At 38.8% G+C, this 20,597-nt stretch overlaps 1 protein-coding gene across 2 annotated transcripts; it reads left to right on the top strand.

Moving 5' to 3' along the window:
- The first annotated feature begins 1,341 nt into the window (after window positions 1-1,341).
- LOC139767339 (cathepsin L-like peptidase) lies at window positions 1,342-19,173 on the top strand. 2 transcript variants are annotated; one of them, XM_071696661.1, is made up of 7 exons: window positions 1,342-1,476; window positions 4,678-4,811; window positions 7,123-7,275; window positions 11,743-11,937; window positions 12,920-13,105; window positions 16,775-16,940; window positions 18,577-19,173. In XM_071696661.1, the coding sequence occupies exons 2-7, from the start codon at window positions 4,701-4,703 to the stop codon at window positions 18,780-18,782; spliced, it is 1,017 nt and encodes a 338-aa protein (XP_071552762.1). In that variant the 5' UTR covers window positions 1,342-1,476; window positions 4,678-4,700; the 3' UTR covers window positions 18,783-19,173. The 2 variants fall into 2 exon arrangements, with proteins under 2 accessions (XP_071552762.1, XP_071552763.1); XM_071696662.1 differs by lacking the exon at window positions 1,342-1,476 and adding an exon at window positions 2,295-2,488.
- The last annotated feature ends 1,424 nt before the right edge of the window (window positions 19,174-20,597 follow it).

Genomic DNA, 20,597 nt, shown 5'->3' with positions numbered 1-20,597 from the left:
CTTAGCTATTAGATCATTCAGTTAAGTGTTATGTATTTTTATTAAAACGAAACCCCAAATACATGTTTCCATTATTCATATACCTGTTTTGTTAAACCTGCAAATACAGCGTGTAATAAATGTTCAGAATGAAGGAAGATGCTCTTGAAAGGTAGGAAATAAGTTAGACTTTATGAAACGAACTTTATGTTGCAAATTCATCATATAATCCACGATGAATTGACAATGAAACTATTTTAAAATGGGTATAACTTTTTCATGAGGAAACGTAAAATGTTCATGGTATTCTTACTAAAAATTTCAAAGCACTTTTTACTGTAAAATATGCAGAAAAATGCATTCAAATATGGAGAAATAATGGTACCACCAAATTTCGAATACCTTTACAAACTAAGGATTTTAGACCTAGTTTAATGAATTACAGACAAAATGCAATCTATCAAAATTACGACAACCTGAACGAAACTTATAGCGATATGTCCGCTAGGAGTTCCATAGGTATGGTTAAGACCAGTCTTGTCACATCGCTTGTAAAAACTTATGCAGCCGACTTCCTTAGGTTGCAATGTCTCATCCAATTGTCAAAGAAATGTGTGTTCCGTCCTAAAAATGAAAGCATTTTGTGCATCATATACTGCATATCTGATTTGATCGAAACTGATTTGTGATTTATGAAAAATACTCTGCCTGTTTCCAGGAGCAAATAGGCTTGGGGTGACTTTATCAACGAGAGATTTTTGCTCTTAATTCCAGCACACAGACTCAAACTTGTACACTAATAATGGCTAATATCGGGGATCGTAATCCTAAGTGGGTTCACCAAGCATTATTCTGAATAGGCTCGCGAGGCCATTGAGAAATTCCTAAGGCCGTTAGAGTATTAACGCCAAAGTCGGTAGCTCTCACGCCTCACCGTGTACTTTAGAAGTTTTAAACACTCGACTTTTTCTTTCCTACTCTCGGTAAACGTAATTTCCACCGTTACCAGAGTTTTATAGTTCTAATAAGTACGTAATCATAAGTAAGGAGCTTTACTCTTGATTGAGGTTGCAGAAACTTCAGGAAAATGATAATGAGTCTTCTGAGAAGAAAATTAGCATTGCATTAAATAGCATGGAGCTCTTAAGTTTATCAACCTCTATTTTGTGCTTCGTACGTCGCGGTATTGCACCATGTACACAAAGATGAACTGATAGTTCATTTTGCTTTATATATGATCCTATCCATCATGAGTAGGAGTACATTTGTTTTATACGATCAGCGAAATTATTCCTACAGTATAACAACGAATATTTTATTTGACGCAATTGGATTATAGTTTCTTACGTAGACAATCTGGCATCGAGCACCAGCGGATCACAAGACACCCACACGTGTGTCTGACGGGGCGGGTCATAGCGGTGCATGAGCTGCATCCTTAAAGCTGTATACCCTATCAACCCTTGACCTTACATTTTAGACAGCTTTTAGTCAAAGGTATGTACCCATTGCACACTTGACCTTACTTTTTGTTGGAGAGCTTTTGATTAATACCTAATACACAACTTATCGTGTGTGTGTGTGTGTTCCATTTGTGTTGCTTATATAGAGAGGTGGGTGACGAACTCGTTATAGCTAAGATCAAGGCGTACCTTTGAGATTCTCCTCCTCCTAAACGAGGTGAGGGTAAGACCAAGGCGTGCCCTTGTAATCACCCAATCAAGGTCAAACTGAGACCAGGATGTGTCCTAGGTACGACCACCCGAAGAAGACTAAGGCGTACCCATGTGAACACCACCTGAGCGAGGTCAAAGTTAGAATGTGATATATTTGAAGATTACCCAAATTTGAAGTAGCGAATCAGAATTTAGTAGTTATATGATGGCTTAAAAATATGCAAAGCTTCTGTGGTGAGGATTGTGAAGGTGACTGTGAGAATTTGCAGTGTAATGGTGAGATAACAGAATCATGATGATTTAATGTGTACTTGGTTGATGTACATTGGGATATTTTAACATATTTCTGTGGTGTTGAAGTGTAAGACTGGGAAAGATATAAACGTCTGTAGTAAACAGGTGAAGAGAGAGGTAGGCGCACCGGTCTGTAACTTTGAGCGGGATTTGGTTCTTTCAAAATGTTCCACCTACTGCTCAGACATTGAGTTGTAACAATAAAGACGAGATATTCCTTATCTGATCAGTATTTGTTTTTTTCTGATAATATATTGATTTTTTTTGTTGTTATTCCTGACAACATGACCAGCTTGCCAAAGCACATAAACGCGAAACGTATGGTGATAATTTTCCTTCTTACTATTTCAAGTATATTAACGGCGTATACAAGCGTGTAATTACTACAGAAACATAGCGTGCAAATTTGTTACTGCAAGATTTTGAAAAAGAAGTCAAAGGTTACCTAAATATTGGCAATCTGTATGGAGATTAATTCTTTGTTGTACGATACAGGAATTGCGTCGAGTGTTTGGAATCAGACCCTGCTCATTTTAAAAGTAAGTGGAATGCGTTTGCCGATATTATTGATATACGTACTGCAGTTTGAGGAAATTAATAGTTCAAACAAGAACGATGAAGGTGAACTATCCCACCCATATTCTTAGTATCTATTACCACTCTGCTAACATTTTAGTTATGTTTTTTCACGTCTAATCCTTCACGTTGTAGTTGCACAATCTCGCTCCCAGTTGGTTCAACTCTCATAGATTTATTTATTATGAGGAGGAATGAGAACCAAAGAGAGTTGTACTGCCTACGGGAGAGACAACTATAGTACCGTCAGAACGGAAAAGTGAAGGAAAGGTAGAGCGACAAGTTGTTTGCGATGCCTTTAGCTAAGACCAGAAAGACCCATAAGCGGATGAAGAGCAGAGGCTATCTAAGTTCCTTTAAATATAGAAACGCTTTACCCCACAGGCAACGTATTTGTTATGATTACTAGCAGCGATAAAATGCTGGCCCATTTTTTGTCTTTCCCTAGCGCTACCTCGGAGGGGTCGGGGTGATGATTTCATGTGTGGTAGGGTAGCGACGGGATTGGATGAAGGGACTGTGTGAATATGTACATGTGTATATATGTATATGTCTCAGTGAATGTCGGTTTGCGGCATGGGTGCGTGATGTATCCATGGTTGTTTAATTTGTTTATGGATGGGGTGGTTAAGGTGAATGCAAGAGTTTTGGAGAGGGGCAAGTATGCAGTCTGTTGTGGATGAGAGAGCTTGGGAAGTGAGTCAGTTGTTGTTCGCTGATGATACAGCGCTGGTGGCTGATTCGGGTGAGAAACTGCAGATGCTGGTGACTGAGTTTGGTAAAGTGTGTGAAAGAAGAAAGCTGAGAGTAAATATGAATAAGAGCAAGGTTATTAGGTACAGTAGGGTTGAGGGACAAGTCAATTGGGAGGTAAGTTTGAATGGAGAAAAACTGGAGGAAGTGAAGTGTTTTAGATATCTGGGAGTGGATTTGGCAGCGGATGGAACCATGGAAGTGGAAGTGAATCATAGGGTGGGGGAGGGGGCGAAAGTTCTGGGAGCATTGAAAGATGTGTGGAAGGCGAGAATGTTATCACAGAAAGCAAAAATGGGTATGTTTGAAGAAATAGTGGTTCCGACAGTGGTATATGGTTGTGAGGCATGAGCTATAGATAGAGTTGTGCGGATGGTGAATGTGCTGGAAATGAGATGTTTAAGGACAATATGTGGTGTGAGGTGGTTTGATCGAGTAAGTAATGAAAGGGTAAGATAGATGTGTGGTAATAAAAAGACTGTGGTTGAGAGAGCAGAAGAGGGTGTTTTAAAATGGTTTGGTCACATGGAGAGGATGAACGAGGAAAGATTGACAAAGAGGATATATGTGTCAGAGGTGGAGGGAACGAGGAGAAGTGGGAGACCAAATTGGAGGTGGAAAGATGGAGTGAAAAAGATTTTGAGTGATCGGGGCCTGAACATGCAGGAGGGTGAAAGGCATGCAAGGAATAAAGTAACGTGGAACGTTATGGTATACCAGGGTCGACGTACTGTCAGTGGATTAAACCAGGGCATGTGAAGTGTCTGGGGTAAACTATGGAAAGTTTTGTGGGGCCTAGATGTGGAAAGGGAGCTGTGGTTACGGTGCATTATACATGACAGCTAGAGACTGAGTGTGAACGAATGTGGCCTTTGTTGTCTTTTCCTAGTGCTACCTCGCGTACATATGGGGAAGGGGGTTGTCATTTCATGTGTTGTGGGGTGGTGACAGGAATGAGTAAGGGCAGACAGTATGAATTATGTACATATGTATATATGTATATGTCTGTGTGTGTATATATATGCATACATTGAGATGTTTAGGTATGTATATGTGTGTCTGTGGACGTCTATGTATATACATGTGTATGTGGGTGGGTTTGGCCATTTCTTTCTCAATCCACTTCATTGTCTTGATGTGCTTGCACCTAAGTTTAAGGCAGGACTCAGATAGAAACTTATCACCCATAACTTCTGGTTGCTTGAAATTACTTCTTACATTCTATTTGAGTAATCAGATAATCATATGACTAACATTGTACTGATAGGTTCTAAAAGCTTATAAATCATTATTATCTTTATTCATTACTTGTTTGTCTCCTTTTGTATCTGTATCTAAATGTATATCTTTATGTCTCTGCCTCTTCATAATTTTTTTGAGTTACATCCATCTTTTGTAGGTAGGAAGCAAATTCTATCAAAGATGTGGAGAGCAGCGGTAGCCTTATCCATGGTGGTGGTCATGGTGGTGATGGGAACGGCCTCTGCTGCTTCAATCACGGCAGTGGCACAGGAAGAATGGGAGCTGTTTAAGGTAAGAAATAGGCAAACCATACTCTTCTATCCTTTGTGGAGTTGAAGACCAAAACAAGGAAGAGATAGTTTGGAAGAATTTTTTTCAGAAGTCTGCTGATGTTATTAGGTTATTCAGACCATTAGTTTTCTAAACATGTCATGTATTTAGCTTTATTAATCAACAGTTATTTATACACTTTGTGGTGTTGATTATTTGTACACTTGTTACAATTATTCTTAATGCTTTATCTAAAAGATTGAATACATTCTTGGATATGCTTAAACATTCATTTTATTTCATATATATCTTATTAAACTTGATCGCCGTTTCCTGTGTCAGCAAGGTAGTGCCAGGAAACAGATGAAGAATGGCCCATCCACTCGTATGCACATAAATATACTCAAACCCATACAGGCACATATACGCATATATATCAACATATACATACACATACACAGACATATACATATATACACACGTACATATTCATACTTGCTTGCCTTTATCCATTCCTGGTGCTACCCCACCCCACAGGAAACAGTGTCGCTTCCTCTGCTTCAGTGAGGTAGCATTCATATACTTAGTAATCTGCATATGTTGCACTGGACATGGTATGAATGTTTTCAGCCATTTAAGCCCAACAGTATGATCCTTGAATACGAATGCCATAACCCTTGGATATGATAGTGGAACCTCATGGCCTAGTCCTTAAGGGTCAGGCCAAAGGCCAGGCCATCACACCCAAGAGACATGCAGTTGTGTTCACGGGTTGTCCCTGCTGTGCTCTCGTCATACCAGTGTGCTCAAGGGCTGTACCCTTTCTGCTCTGGGGTAGCACTGTTGTGCTAAAAGCTTTAAGATTTTGCAAAATTCCTTACATTATAAGAAAAAATTTCATTATATTACTTTAATGCCAAACTCTCTGTAATGTATCCATATGAATTATAGATACTTGTGCATTCTCAATGGAATTGTTTCAAGATGAATTTAACATTTCATCCTTCCAGCATAATCCCACCATAACCGACTTGACACTGTTGTATGCACCAACACCAAATGCCTCCCACCCAAACCACTCCATAATCAAACCAACTCACAAGAAGAATTATATACCTCTGCTATCCCACATTTCAGTAACCTCCATAGACAGATACCATTACCCTCAACAAATATAACAATGACAAAACACATACGCACCATAATAACCTGACAAGCATAAAACATCCTACCTTCCAACTCATTCTTAAACTCCATCTCACCAGACACCCATCAAAAACCACACTCCCTAAATAAACACGTCATCTTCTCCTGTTTATGGATATCACTCACCACTGCAGCACTATAAACACATTTTAAGCATATCCCAAGATCCTTCATGCCTACAATGTAATTACCACAAGGAAAGTACCAAGCACCTACTACTGAATTATCCTGCACTATCTGCACTTAGATACACACACATATCACAAGAGATTATGACCTGTGGTCCCAACTGGTGGACATGGTAAACTTCCAGAGTGATAGAGGAGTCTCATAAAGATAGAAGGGACCCATGGTGTAGGAACTAAGTATGTTATTGCTATTATTATCACTGTTTTTTCTTTTTCTTTTTGTACATATTCACCTTTTCCCATGTGAGCGAGGAAGCATAAATGAATCTTAGAAGGAAAAATTCTCACTTCCCCCCTTCTCTGTTCCTTCTTATGGAAAGTAAAACAAGATGGTTGGATGTCCAGCCTCCAGATCCCACCCTTTTAGCCACCTTTTATGACATGCAGGGAATGTGTGGGCTGTATTCTTTTTCCCCCATCCTCATGGATATGTATTGGCAGTACAAATTTTAGTATTTGTATAAAAACTGTCATTTAAGAAGGTGCTTTTTTTCCCTAGTAGCACACAGCTGTCACATTGTTTTCTTTGTTCCAGATTTTTCTTTCAGCAAATCTCTGTCTTTCTGAAGTATGTGTATTTTATGTACTTTTTTGTCATTCTTTCTATCCCATTTATCTACGTCTGGTACTTACCCATCTGCCTGTCTTTGTCAGTAGTACATTTTTTCTGTACTCTGTCTCTGCTCTGCTTTTTCTCCTTGTCTTTCTGTGATGTATGTCATGGGGTCTGTGAACCATATTTTTCATATCGGTTTTTCTTTACCTTTCTTGAATTTGTATATTTGTTAGTGGCATATTTCCCATGCCTTTTTCTGTCTCTGTCATGACATTTATCTTCATCAGTAATGTTTTTTGGATCTTTTGTCATCTTTATCTGTTCATCTTTGTCAAAAATTTATAAAGGTTATCTGTACAGGATTTCTTGTTTAACTCTGCAGCTGGAACATGGTAAGGAATACAGTAACAAGGTGGAGGACAGATTCCGCATGAAGATCTTCCTGAACAACAAGCTCAAGGTGTTAGAGCACAACAAACTTTATGCTCAGAACCAGACTACCTTCAAACTCAAACTCAACCAGTTTGGAGATATGGTATGTTACATTTATTTCATTTGTATGCTTGTCAGTCTGTCTTTGTACATCTACCTGTTAATTGTTCTTTTTATCAGCATATATACCTATCTGTCAGCCATTTTATTGGTATCAACTTCCTATGCTATCTGTCAGGATATCTGTTGTTTCGATGCATTACACATGACAGCTAGAGACTGAGTGTGAATGAATGTTGTCTTTTTTGTCTGTTTTCCTTTTGCTACCTCACTGAAGTGGGGGTTAGCAATGCGATTTTCTGTGTGGCAGGGTAGTGACAGGAATGGATAATGCAAGCAAGTATGAATATGCACGTGTATATATGTATATGTCTGTGTATATATGTATATGTCCTGGAAAGAGGGGCAAGTATGAAGTCTGTTGGGGATGAGAGAGCTTGGGAAGTGAGTCAGTTGTTGTTCGCTGATGATACAGCGCTGGTGGCTGATTCATGTGAGAAACTGCAGAAGCTAGTGACTGAGTTTGGTAAAGTGTGTGGAAGAAGAAAGTTAAGAGTAAATGTGAATAAGAGCAAGGTTATTAGGTACAGTAGGGTTGAGGGTCAAGTCAATTGGGAGATGAGTTTGAATGGAGAAAAACTGGAGGAAGTAAAGTGTTTTAGATATCTGGGAGTGGATCTGTCAGCGGATGGAACCATGGAAGCGGAAGTGGATCATAGGGTGGGGGAGGGGGCGAAAATTTTGGGAGCCTTGAAAAATGTGTGGAAGTCGAGAACATTATCTCGGAAAGCAAAAATGGGTATGTTTGAAGGAATAGTGGTTCCAACAATGTTGTATGGTTGCGAGGCGTGGGCTATGGATAGAGTTGTGCGCAGGAGGATGGATGTGCTGGAAATGAGATGTTTGAGGACAATGTGTGGTGTGAGGTGGTTTGATCGAGTAAGTAACGTAAGGGTAAGAGAGATGTGTGGAAATAAAAAGAGCGTGGTTGAGAGAGCAGAAGAGGGTGTTTTGAAATGGTTTGGGCACATGGAGAGAATGAGTGAGGAAAGATTGACCAAGAGGATATATGTGTCGGAGGTGGAGGGAACGAGGAGAAGAGGGAGACCAAATTGGAGGTGGAAAGATGGAGTGAAAAAGATTTTGTGTGATCGGGGCCTGAACATGCAGGAGGGTGAAAGGAGGGCAAGGAATAGAGTGAATTGGAGCGATGTGGTATACAGGGGTTGACGTGCTGTCAGTGGAGTGAATCAAGGCATGTGAAGCGTCTGGGGTAAACCATGGAAAGCTGTGTAGGTATGTATATTTGCGTGTGTGGACGTGTGTATGTACATGTGTATGGGGGGGGGGTTGGGCCATTTCTTTCGTCTGTTTCCTTGCGCTACCTCGCAAACGCGGGAGACAGCGACAAAGTATGAAAAAAAAAAAAAAATGTATATGTATGTATATGTGTGTGTATGGGTGTTTATGTATGTATATGTGTATATGAGTGGATGGGCCATTCTTCATTTGTTTCCTGGCACTAACTCGCTGATGTGGGAAACAGCGATTAGGTATAGCGCTAGGAAAAGACAAAAAAAGGCCACATTTATTCATACTCAAACTTTAGCTCTCATGCATAATGCACCGAAACCACAGCTCCCTTACCACATCCAGGCCTCACAAAACTTACCATGGTTTACCCCAGACACTTCACATGCTCTGGTTCAATCCATTGACAACACGTTGACCCCAGTATACCACATTGTTCCAATTCACTCTATTCCTTGCATGCCTTTCACCCTCGTGTATGTTCAGGCCTCGATCTCTCAAAATCTTTTTCACTCCATCCTTCCACCTTCAATATGGTCTCCTGCTTCTCCTCATTCCCTCTACCTCTGACACATAAATCCTCTTTGTCAATCTATCCTCTTTCATTTCCTTCATGAGGCCAAACCATTTCAACACGCCCTCTTCTGCTCTCTTAACCACACTCTTTTTATTTCCGCACATCTCTCTTACCCTTTCATTACTTACTCGATCAAACCACCTCACACCACATGTTGTCCTCAAACATTTCATTCCCAACACATACACCTTCCTCTGCACAACCCTGTCTAAAGCCCATGCCTCGCAACCATATAACCACTATTCCTTCAAACATACCCATTTTTGCTCTCCAAGATAACATTCTCGCCTTCCACACATTCTTCACCGCCCTCAGAACCTTTGCCCCCCTCCCCCACCCTGTGACTCACTTCTGCTTCCATGGTTCCATCCTCTCCTGAATCCACTCCCAGATATCTAAAACACTTCACTTCCTCCAGTTTTTCTCCACTCAGACTTACCTCCCAATTAACTTGTCCCTCAACCCTACTGAAACTAATAACCTTTCTCTTATTCACATTTACTCTCAGCTTTCTTCTTCCACACACTTTACCAAACTCAGTCACCAACTTCTGCAGTTTCTCACCCAAATCAGCCACTTCCCAAGCCCTCTCATCCACAACAGACTGCATACTTGCCCCTCTCTCCAAAACTCTTGCATTCACCTCCCTAACCACCCCCATCTATAAACAAATTAAACAACCATGGAGATATCATGCACCCCTACCGCAGACCGACAGTCACTGGGAACCAGTCACTTTCCTCTCTTCCTACTCGTACACATGCCTTACATCCTTGGTAAAAACTTTTCACTGCTTCTGGCAACATACCTCCCACACCATATACTCTTAATACCTTCCACAAAGCATCTCTATCACCCTATCATATGTCTTCTGCAGATCCATAAATGCTACATACAAATCCATCTGTTTTTCTAAGTTTTTCTCACATACATTCTTCCAAGCAAACACCTGATCCACACATCCTCTACCACTTCTGAAACCACATTGCTCTTCCCCAGTCTTATGCTCTGTGCACAAGAGGTGGAAAAGAGGGCAAACGAGAGTTGGGATGAGAGAGTATCATTAGATTTTAGGGAGAATAAAAAGATGTTTTGGAAGGAGGTAAATAAAGTGCATAAGACAAGAAAACAAATGGGAACATTGGTGAAGGAGGCTAATGGGAAGGTAATAACAAGTAGTGGTGAAGTGAGGAGATGGAGTGAGTATTTTGATGGTTTGTTGAATGTGTTTGATTATAGAGTGACAGACATAGGGTGTTTTGGTCGAGATGGTGTGTGAAGTGAGAGGGTCAGGGAGAATGGTTTGGTAAACAGAGAGGAGGCAGTGAAAGCTCTGCAGAAGATGAAAGCTGACAAGGTGGTGGGTTTGGATGGTATTGCAGTGGAATTTATCAAAAAAGGGGGTGACTGAGTTGTTGATTGGTTGGTAAGGATATTCAGTGTGTGTATGGTTCATGGTGAAGTGCCTGAGGATTGGCAGAATGCATGCATAGTGCCATTTTACAAAGGCAAAGGGGATGATGGTGAATGTTCAAATTTCAGAGGTTTAAGTTTGTTGAGTATTCTTGGGAAAATTTATGGGAGGGTATTGATTTAGAGGGTAAAGCATGTACAAAACACATATATATAATTATATATTTTTTTCATTACTTGATCCCCGTTTGTGGCACCAGCAAGGATTCAAATTTCCCATGGACCAAACCCCTATGCTGTATGGCCTTAATTATACTCCATCTGTGTTTGCAGGAACTTGTTGTTCCTTTACTCTCTAGAGGCATGCATAAATGCCATATCTCCCTCAGGCCTTATCATCATATATATGAAATTGTGTGCATTGGGCAACAATGACAGCCAGCTCTTATATTTAGGCATAACAGCAGACCACGAAGAGTGATTTGGAGTGTAACACTAAAGGAAAACTGAGTCTCTAAGGGCTGTGGAGTTGATGTAAGGAAGATAAGTCCCTAAGGTTACTGGGTTTAAATGATGGCACCATACCAAGATTTAAATGTCTGAAAGTAAAATCATAGTTTGAATATGCATTTTGTACTTATCTCTGTTTGCTTAAGTGACTCATGACACTTTTTTGGTTTTTCAAATTTTGCTAATTTTCCTCCTTTTGTGGGAGAAACTTTTTTTTTTACATTGGAATACCTGTAAAAGGTTAATTGTGTACCTCAAAAATCCCATTTTAATTATCATATGAAAGATTTTTTTTTTGTACAAGAATAGTTGATCCAGTCATGGAATATTTTTATATGATGCCAAGATTTTTTTTTGTACTAGAATGGTTGATCCACTGTCATGGAATATTTTTGTATGATGCCAACTCCAGTATTTCTTTAGATTTTGGGTGACAAAGCTTAAGATAAGATTATCCAAGTTATACTTCATTGTTCTTAGTTTTATGTACTTTTTAGTTGCAAATATAAAAGAATTTCACAGCTTAGGTATCAGTCTTAGTTACTTGTATATTGCGAACATCAAAGAGTTCCATTTTGTAGCTTAAGTGTGTGTACTCTTTTTTTTTTTTTTTGGCTTTTTCTTGTAACTTAGCTCTTTACCTCCTCTGTAGCTAATACCAGTGACTTGAAAGCTCCTAACATTTGGTTTGATTGACAGCTAAGGGAAGAAATTGTATCTACTATGACTGGCTTCCATAAGGTGAACATCAATGACACCCTCAAACTTAGAGCTACATATATCCCTCCGGATGATGATGTGAAGCTGCCTTCCTCTGTAGACTGGCGCAAAAAGGGTGCTGTTACTGGCGTTAAGAACCAGGGCCAATGTGCATCTGGTTGGGCATTCGCAACTGTGAGTAAAAACTACCTCAGGGCGATGTAGACTTGTAGCTACTAAAGTACTTCATACACCTGTAGGTACCTTTAGAACCACTCTTAAGCCTTCTAATCTACTCTAGGAATATCTAGAGTAAATAACTCAGCTTATGTATATCCTGTTTCCTTCTTTATCTTCATTTGAAATTACATTAACCTTTTAGGATATGTTACTACCTCTCCTGAACCTTCTGTAACTAAAGTCTTACAGCTACCAACATTTTAGATCTCTCCAAACTCCTGAAAAGCTACTGTAAAACAAGTAACACTCAGGGCTTACAGTTTCCCTAAAAGCTTATTACATTCTGAGCCATATTATTGTTTTTAAGTTTTGTAACCACATAGAACCCTCTACGACCTTACTGACCTGTGAGTTCATATCAAGACTCCCAACAACTACTTTTAAGATCTACAGTCACGTCATCTTTTAAGCTGATGTATTTCATAACCTATATTATTTGAAGAATATTATAAAAGCCTTTCTGTTGTATTAGAAATATCTCACTTAAAAGCTCATGTAACTCTAATTCTGTAAGTGATTTTATCTAAGTCAGAGAATTAAGTTGTGGGGCAATGTGTCGAGATGCTGGTTAAGTCAATAGTATTTTGACTTTCAGACTACTATGGATTACCAGTAACTTGTTCTTAGCTTTGTGTAGAATATGCACACCAGGATCTTTTTGTGAATTTCTTTGCTCAAATCTGTATTGGCCACAGCACTTTTGCATAAGTTTATTCTCACCAGCAGGGATGAAAACAGTTTTGCCTTTACCATGCAAACATTCAGAGAAGCTTTTACTAAGAGGTGTAGTGGTAAGATCCTCATGTACTGTAGCATCCAACCCAGCTGGGAAGGTTTTGCAATGTTGTTTCACTGTCTGGTCTCATTAAACAATCTTTGTAATATTAATTGCTACTTTTATCGATGAAAATTAAGTACAAACATTCTCTCCTGCTAGACTGGGGCATTAGAGGGTCAAGAATTCCGCAAGTGGCATTCCCTACCTATCATCTCAGAGCAGAACCTCATAGACTGTTGCCACTTGTGTAGTGGCTGTAGGGGGGGCCGCATGGACTCTGCCTTCACCTACATTAACCAGAATGGTGGCATTGACAGTGAGGCTTATTATCCCTATCAAGCAAGGGTAAGGAATGTATTTCATGTAAAGAATTATAACTTCAGAGTTTTTGACTTTTTATCATATTTCTTGGTGGTGGGATTACTGGTCAAGTATTCTTTCTTTCTTTTAAACTATTCACCATTTCCCGCGTAAGTGAGGTAGCGTTAAGAACAGAGGACTGGGCCTTTTTTGGAATATCCTCACCTGGCCCCCTCTGTTCCTTCTTTTGGAAAAAAAAAAAAGTATTATTATTATTATTTTTATTATTTATTGCTAATGCAGGAGACAGCGACTAAGTATAATGAAAATAAATGAAAATTATCATTTGTCCCTGGGGATGGGGGAGAAAGAATATTTCCCATGTATTGCCTGCGTGTCGTAAAAGGCTACTAAAAGGGGTGGAAGCTGTGGGCTGTAAATCCTCCATTTCAGTTTTGCTTTCCTAAAGAAGGAACAGAGATTAGACCAAGTGAAGAGTTTTCCCTCTAAGGTTCAGTCATCTGCTCTTGAATGCTACCTTGCTAACGTGGGAAATAGCGAGCATGTATGAAAAAACCATGATAGCAATAATGAGAGTGCTTAGAATTGGGTTTTGAAATGTATAGAATCTGGAGTAGAATCAATATAGGTCATCAGGGTTCAGTGTTACCTTTTCTGATTTCTGAAGTTTGCCTGAAGGAAGCAAAACAAGATGTTTTTGTTAATAGGATAGTATTCTTCATTTTACTGAGATATTTTCATCGACTGTTGTTTCGCTTTTTTAATATCTGGTTTTCATCTACATTTTTAACATAATGTGGAGTAAACATACATATTTTGGTGACAATCAAATTTTCATGTTGTTACTATGATTGATGATAGTACTAGGTAAAACTACTTCTTAAGTTGAAGTATTGAATTTAGATCATAGAACTTAGTACTAGGTAAAACTTCTAAAGTTGAAATATTGAATTTAGATCATAGAACTTGGTATTCATGTTATATTTAGTTGAGGTAGAATTTCCATTTAGCGGAACATCAAGACTAGATTTTGAATAACCATGAATTACAATGATAGTGTACTGTGTAGAAAACATATAAAGACTAGCAGGACATGATTTGAATCTATGATTTCTATTCCATAGTTATAGATAAGTCAGTAATGGCAGGGCCATGGAGATCAGGGAAAACTTAAAGTTAACATGCAAGTTTGTGAAATACTTAAAGAAGCAGAGATAGATATACCCTGATATTTCATGTTATTGTCAAAATACAACAATAGTTTTGATATGTACTTCTTCCCGCAATTGGTAAGACTTTCGTCTGGAATTTGTTATTTATGTTGGAATGCTCTCAGACTTGCACAATGCTCAAACCTCACAGGAACTGGAGCTAAATGCAAGCCCATAAGTCATATTTTTGTCAGACAACAATAAACATAAAATTTTCGTCTGCTAGGGAAAGTTCTGTGATTTCTCAAAAAAGTTTCACCTTTTGAATGTTAATTAATCCCAGATTTGATGTTCATAGCCCTCCCACACCATCATGTTACTTGTTATTGTAGAATTAGATATCATGATTAAATGCATGTTCCACCAGTCTTATTATTTTTTTCACACAGCACTATCACTGTAAAAATAAAATCAGTGATATACCAAAGTTAGCCCAGATAGAAACTTTGACACATTGATATCCTGAATATGAAAGATGAAAGAGAGATGGAGTAAGGCTGAATCAAGATGGAAAAGAACAATGGTAACTAAAGATGTGTAGGTATGTGGGATTGTGATTAGCAAGGATACATGTTATAGAATGCCTTATACAGTGCCGTTGTTAACAGTTTTTTGTGTTCATGAAATAGATCAGGTATATACAGCCTCTGAAAATTACTGTCATATCCTCAGTCTATATCTAGTGTGACATGGACTTCCACGTGTAAACAATTGCATCTCTATTTTTAACTTCACACATTAAGTTGATTTATCAAGTGATTCTAATGTCACACTGCCATCATACAGAAAATGACACCAATGTATCTGTTGTGCATTCATTCTGCTAGCATCATCTGAAATATCTGTAATTCTGATAATTTCTCTCCTTTTATCTATCAGTCTTTCCTTGTACCTTCTGTTGCTATCAGTCTCTCCTTGTACCTTCTTTTGTACTACTTTATGTCTTTTTGACCATAAAAAGATGAATAAAGTGACTTAAGAAACAATCATCTTGTGAGAAATCCTTTAGAAACATGCATAAATGAAAGCCTGCTAAGATAGTAACCACTGGGAGGGATCAGTGTCTGTTCCAGTATGATTAAGAAATGAGTGCTAGAGTCAAATTGAGAAAAAGATGAAAAAATCAAATAAACCAGTAAAAGCCTGGGTTACACATGAAGATGCCAGGTGAATGGCTGGTGATCGTGTGAAAGCAGAAAAAGGAAAAGAGCTTCTCTTGCATGATGATTCCGCTTAATGAAGTGCTTCATTTGTGGGAAGACTTTGTTGACTATATCACTTTAAGAATAAGTTGAGACCATGTTTGAATGAATAGCAAGGCTATATGTGCTGGATTTATCCCATGAAAAGAGTGAGTTAGAACTTCAATTTATTTGGTACAGCTGAAATGTAGCAAATATGATGTTTGATTTTGATTTTTGATTTTAGATGTTTTACTTACAATTTACAGTATGTTGTACTGTGTGTGAAGTACTAAAGGCTAAGAAGCAGCATTGGTGTCCACCAGTTATGCTGGGGAGTAAAGGGGATGAGCAACTGAGGGTGATGGCTCAGAATGTTGTGATGAGTGGTAACATTAAAAGGAGGAGCAAGTGGAGAATTTTAAAAGTTATAGTTTGGATTGCTGGGGATTAGGTAAACCCATATCATTAGGCAGAGTATATGGAGTAAAAATTGAAATGATGAATGCAAGTTGTGGTAGGGTGTGGAAGGAGAAGTGGTATGGATGGCAATGATTGGAAAGTATCAGGTAAGAGGGAAAAGGATGTACAATAGTACTATTACCAAGAATATGGAAAGGGGTTACAGAGCATGGATGTAGTGGATCAAAAATAGTGTGGATGAAAGGAAAGATTGGAATTCTGAAGGAGAGAAAGATGGTTGTAATGGGAGGTATGAATGTGAAGATGGGATGTGATGAAATTGGCGAGATGGTGAATGGTAGGGGGGATTACCTGAAGTAAATGAGAATGGGTTATCTCTTGGATGTCTGTGCTGAGAGGGGTATGGCAAGAAATGTGAAGGGAATGAATTGTGAAGTGGTAGTGTAGGTGACATGATACTTTGAGGTGGTTTAGGCATGTGGAAAGAATGCAAGATGGGAAGTTTACAAAGAGATTATATGGTAGTAAGAGTAAAGGGGTTAGAGAGGAAGACCACCTATGACATAGGGAAATAGAGTGGAATGGCACTGGAGGGAGAGAAATGGAGAAAGAATGCATGGAATGGTGTATGCAAGGGAGGCATGTAAGGACATGGATAAGTGGAGACTTTTTTTTTTTTTACCATGGCCACCCCCTTGATGAGAGTTCCCAAAGGGAACAGGCATCAAAGATATAGATAGATTGATGTTATATTATCTGAAATAGAATGTGGGGATAAAGTCATAGGTTATAGCACACTGAAACTAGGTATTATGAGGACATTAATCACTGACCTCATTTTTTCTAGAGCATTTGATGACTGACCCATTTACCTGCAGGAAAATGTCTGTCGTTATAATCCACTCATGTCAGTGGCTAATGTTAAAGGCTACGTAAGTATCCATAGTGGCAGTGAGTCAGCTCTGAAGGCTGCAGTAGCCAACATTGGTCCTATTGCAGTTGCCATTGATGCTTCCCGTCAGTCCTTCCATTATTACACTCATGGTAAGCCAACCACATTAGTCAAATTTTAAGATTTACATTTCATATAACAGATCCATACCTGTTCCTTGAATAATCATGGGATAGTACTTTTAGTTTTGTTCTTTGCACTCAACAGCATTTGAAGTACTTAGTATTGGCAATCCTGTCCTTTGAAAGCAGTTTAACCCAATCAGCAACAAATTATTTATGAAACATTATGAAAAGCTAGGTTATCCTTTCACCTTGGACTATCACTGTCTTCTCAGTGATGTAGCTCACATCCTGAAGCACTCTAGCTCTCCCCATGACCAGCTAGGTCAAGGCATGCAAGCCTCATATTTATGGTAAAAGTGAGAATGGAGATGGGCTGAATGAATCAATCAAGCCTTCATGTGGATTTTCCAAATTTTCCAAATTTCGTTTGATTTGCATTTAATTTTCTAATAAAGCCAGGTGTTCAGTTCCAGTCAGCACATTGGAAGAATTTTTTTGAGCATTATTGAACTTAGCATCTTGCAACTTTTAGTTTTGGCCAGTTATTTCAAATCTGATGTATTTTGGTTATTTCTGACTAATTTTCTTTTATTTTGACTTAAGATGGATTATTTACTGTTCTTGATTACAGGAGTGACCTCATTTGCTCGCCCACTCTAGCTGTCATGAATAATGAACCAAAATCAGACTTCCCCCCCTAATCCACAGCCAAACCCCACAGACCTTTTATGTGATTTTCCCTGGCTGCTTCATATGCTCTAGTTCAACCCAATGACAGTATGTAACCCCTTGTATGCCTTATTGCTCCAGTTCATTCTGTCCCAGCATGTTTCACACCCTCCTGCACGTACAGGACTCAATCATTCAAAGTACCTAACATTCCATCCTTCCACCTCCTCAGATTTGCTATTCTCCTTATTCCCTCAACTTCCAACATGTATACCCTTCTTTGTCATCTTCTCCACATGTCCACACCATTTCAACTAACCCATACTTAATCTTCTTTCTATCATACATCTATGTTACCTCATTATTTCTTGTTCAATCAACATTCTTCACATCACATATAGTACGAATTTATTCTAATACATCAACTCTTATCCATACTTTTTGATCTATTGTCCTTACCTGGCATCCATACAACACCATCAGGACTATATATCATCAAACATTCCTACCTCTGCCCTCACAGTCAGTGACCTCTCTTTTTGTGTTCACACTCCTCAATGTGGCCAGTACCATCACCCCCTCCTCTCCTACCCTGTGGTCTACTTCAGCTTCCATTGATACCAAGGGATTATTTTCTTGTCCAAATCTGGTACCAGTTAGTGTTCTGCGGTTATTTTGGTATGTATGTTGCCTTTGTGTTGATGTTTGTGATGCAGGGAATGAATGTCGTGTGTTTCATGTGATACCCAAGTAGTTGCCATAACTAGACTCCAACTACAAGTGGTTGGACCAAGTGTGAGGAGTTGCCTTCAGCAAGGTTCATGACAGGAAAATGTAGAACAAAGGAGAAAGAGTTCCATGTTGTTGCGTGTTGTGTGAAATGGAGAAATCGTATTATTGTGGACTGAATTTGTGTGTATATACCCATGTATGTACTATATTCCATTTAGTTATAACTGAAAGGGAAATATAAGAATATTTTAACATATTTCAGGCATATACTATGATCCTCAGTGCTCATCAACACAGCTGACCCATGGTGCACTAGTGGTGGGTTATGGCACATCGTGGGGTGTGGATTACTGGCTTGTGAAAAATTCATGGAACCCTTCCTGGGGAGAGCATGGCTACATCAGGATAGCACGCAACCACAACAACCAGTGTGGAATATCTACTGCTGCCCTCTACCCATTGGTTTAAGGTTATGGAGCTGCATTATATATCAAGAAGGAAGCTTCTAATTAGATGCTTCAATCACTCATGCTTTGTGCCGAGTTTATTGCATTTACTGTAGTCTCATGTAATGTGAGATTGATGAAATCATTGCACTCATAGTCGATTGTATTGCTGACATGATACACGCATGAGATCTCCAACCTAAGACAGAAGGATCAGGGTCATTGTTTTCTTGAGCTCAGCTTTTCACTCTTGCATTTAGTTTTCTATCCTCAACGTGATTTGTTTAAAAGTCAGTCTCTCCTGTATTATGTGGTTAGTCATGTGATATTTTATATTGATGATATAATATCTTTACATTATATTGTTTTGCAGGAAGATCCAATATCACAGAATTAAAGTCTTTTTTGTTAAACTTTAGGTATTTTATTCACACACACTCTTGATGTAAGGTAGTTGTAGTACATAGAAAGCCATGGAACCGGAAGGATGCTGGGAACATGATCCAAGAGAACCAAGCTCAGTCCCAGCTGTTATAATATTTATAACATTCTTACTCAACATCGCTTGCAATACCTCATTATGTAAAATATGTATATGAAGACTTAGATACTGTAATACTTGTCCCCATGTCATTTAGGTTTTGTGTTTCAGATTACCAGTAGTGCTAGATGTTTGCATTTGTAAGGAACCATTATTGTAATAGATAAACAATTTTCAGTACTGATTCATTTTCAAATTTGAAATTTTTTTCTGTCCTTCCCTGATAAAAGATTTGTAAGAACCATTACCACCACACTCTCATACAATATCACATTGCATCTTCGATCTGGGATCAAATGAACAACTCGAGTCAGTAAATGTGGAGTCAGCAAAATTCATCAACAGATTCAACAATCAAAGAATTTTTGCACCACAGAAACTCTTCATTTGTGACATATGAGCAACAGTCAACATCGAAAACACTGTACACATGTTCTTCTCTCTGCCACAACACACTCAGAGTCAGCACTTAAGAAGGCTAACTGCATTACAGAGGCCATGACCTCAATTGTGTATTGCAGGTTACATGTCACTGACCATATTATCCAAGCTACTACTTGTATGTCTGCCTCTCCCACGCTAATTCCTGAAAGAAGCTGCTATGGATGTAGAGTAAGATGCTGACAACAATGGAGAAATACTATTTTGGCTCCCTGCAGACACTTGTAATTAAGATTTTAGTTACAGCAGTATTTGGTAATGATCATAGGACAAAAGAGCTTGAGTAAATGAATTTTGGTCAAACATGATTTTTTTCACATGAGTAGGCCAGCCTCAGACTGAATTACTACAGATCTGAAGAGGTCTAGCCAACTTTTTTGGTCCAGGTGCACCACCAAAGAAGAATGCTCTTTAGTTTCCTAATAACCCTGACTCCTAGCATAACAAATCAACCAAAAACAATAGAGTAGCAAGCTTTCTATTCCAACACCTCAGCATAGATACCCGGCGGTTGAATGCAAGCTGCATCAACTGCTCAAACTTCTCCTGAGAGATAGATGAATTTACATGTGGTTTCCATGTAGATTTTTTGGAACTTTTCTTGAAATATTCTCTAGAACAGGTAAATATGCAAAAAGACATTTTAAGAAAAGAACTATTTCAGTTTTAAAAAGTGAACCTTTATTTGTTTTCGTACATGTCATGAAGCTTTCAGAATTACAGAGAACAGGAACAGGTCAGGAACAGAGAAGGGGGCGAGGGGAGGATATTCCCTCAAAGGTCCAGTCCTCTGTTCTTGACGCTACCTTGCTAACGCGGGAAATGGCGAATAGTTTGAAAGAAAGAAAGATATAT

The sequence above is a fragment of the Panulirus ornatus genome, chromosome 59 (assembly GCF_036320965.1).
Source record: "Panulirus ornatus isolate Po-2019 chromosome 59, ASM3632096v1, whole genome shotgun sequence".
Lineage (NCBI taxonomy): Eukaryota > Metazoa > Arthropoda > Malacostraca > Decapoda > Palinuridae > Panulirus > Panulirus ornatus.
This window is presented reverse-complemented; position numbering and strand designations above follow the sequence as displayed.

Excerpts from the sequence above, each read along its gene's own strand:
- LOC139767339 (XM_071696661.1), top strand. The coding sequence starts at position 4,701 with ATGTGGAGAGCAGCGGTAGCCTTATCCATGGTGGTGGTCATGGTGGTG. Across the intron at positions 13,106-16,774 it reads ATTATCCCTATCAAGCAAGG|GAAAATGTCTGTCGTTATAA; the intron begins GTAAGGAATGTA and ends ATTTACCTGCAG. Across the intron at positions 16,941-18,576 it reads CTTCCATTATTACACTCATG|GCATATACTATGATCCTCAG; the intron begins GTAAGCCAACCA and ends AACATATTTCAG.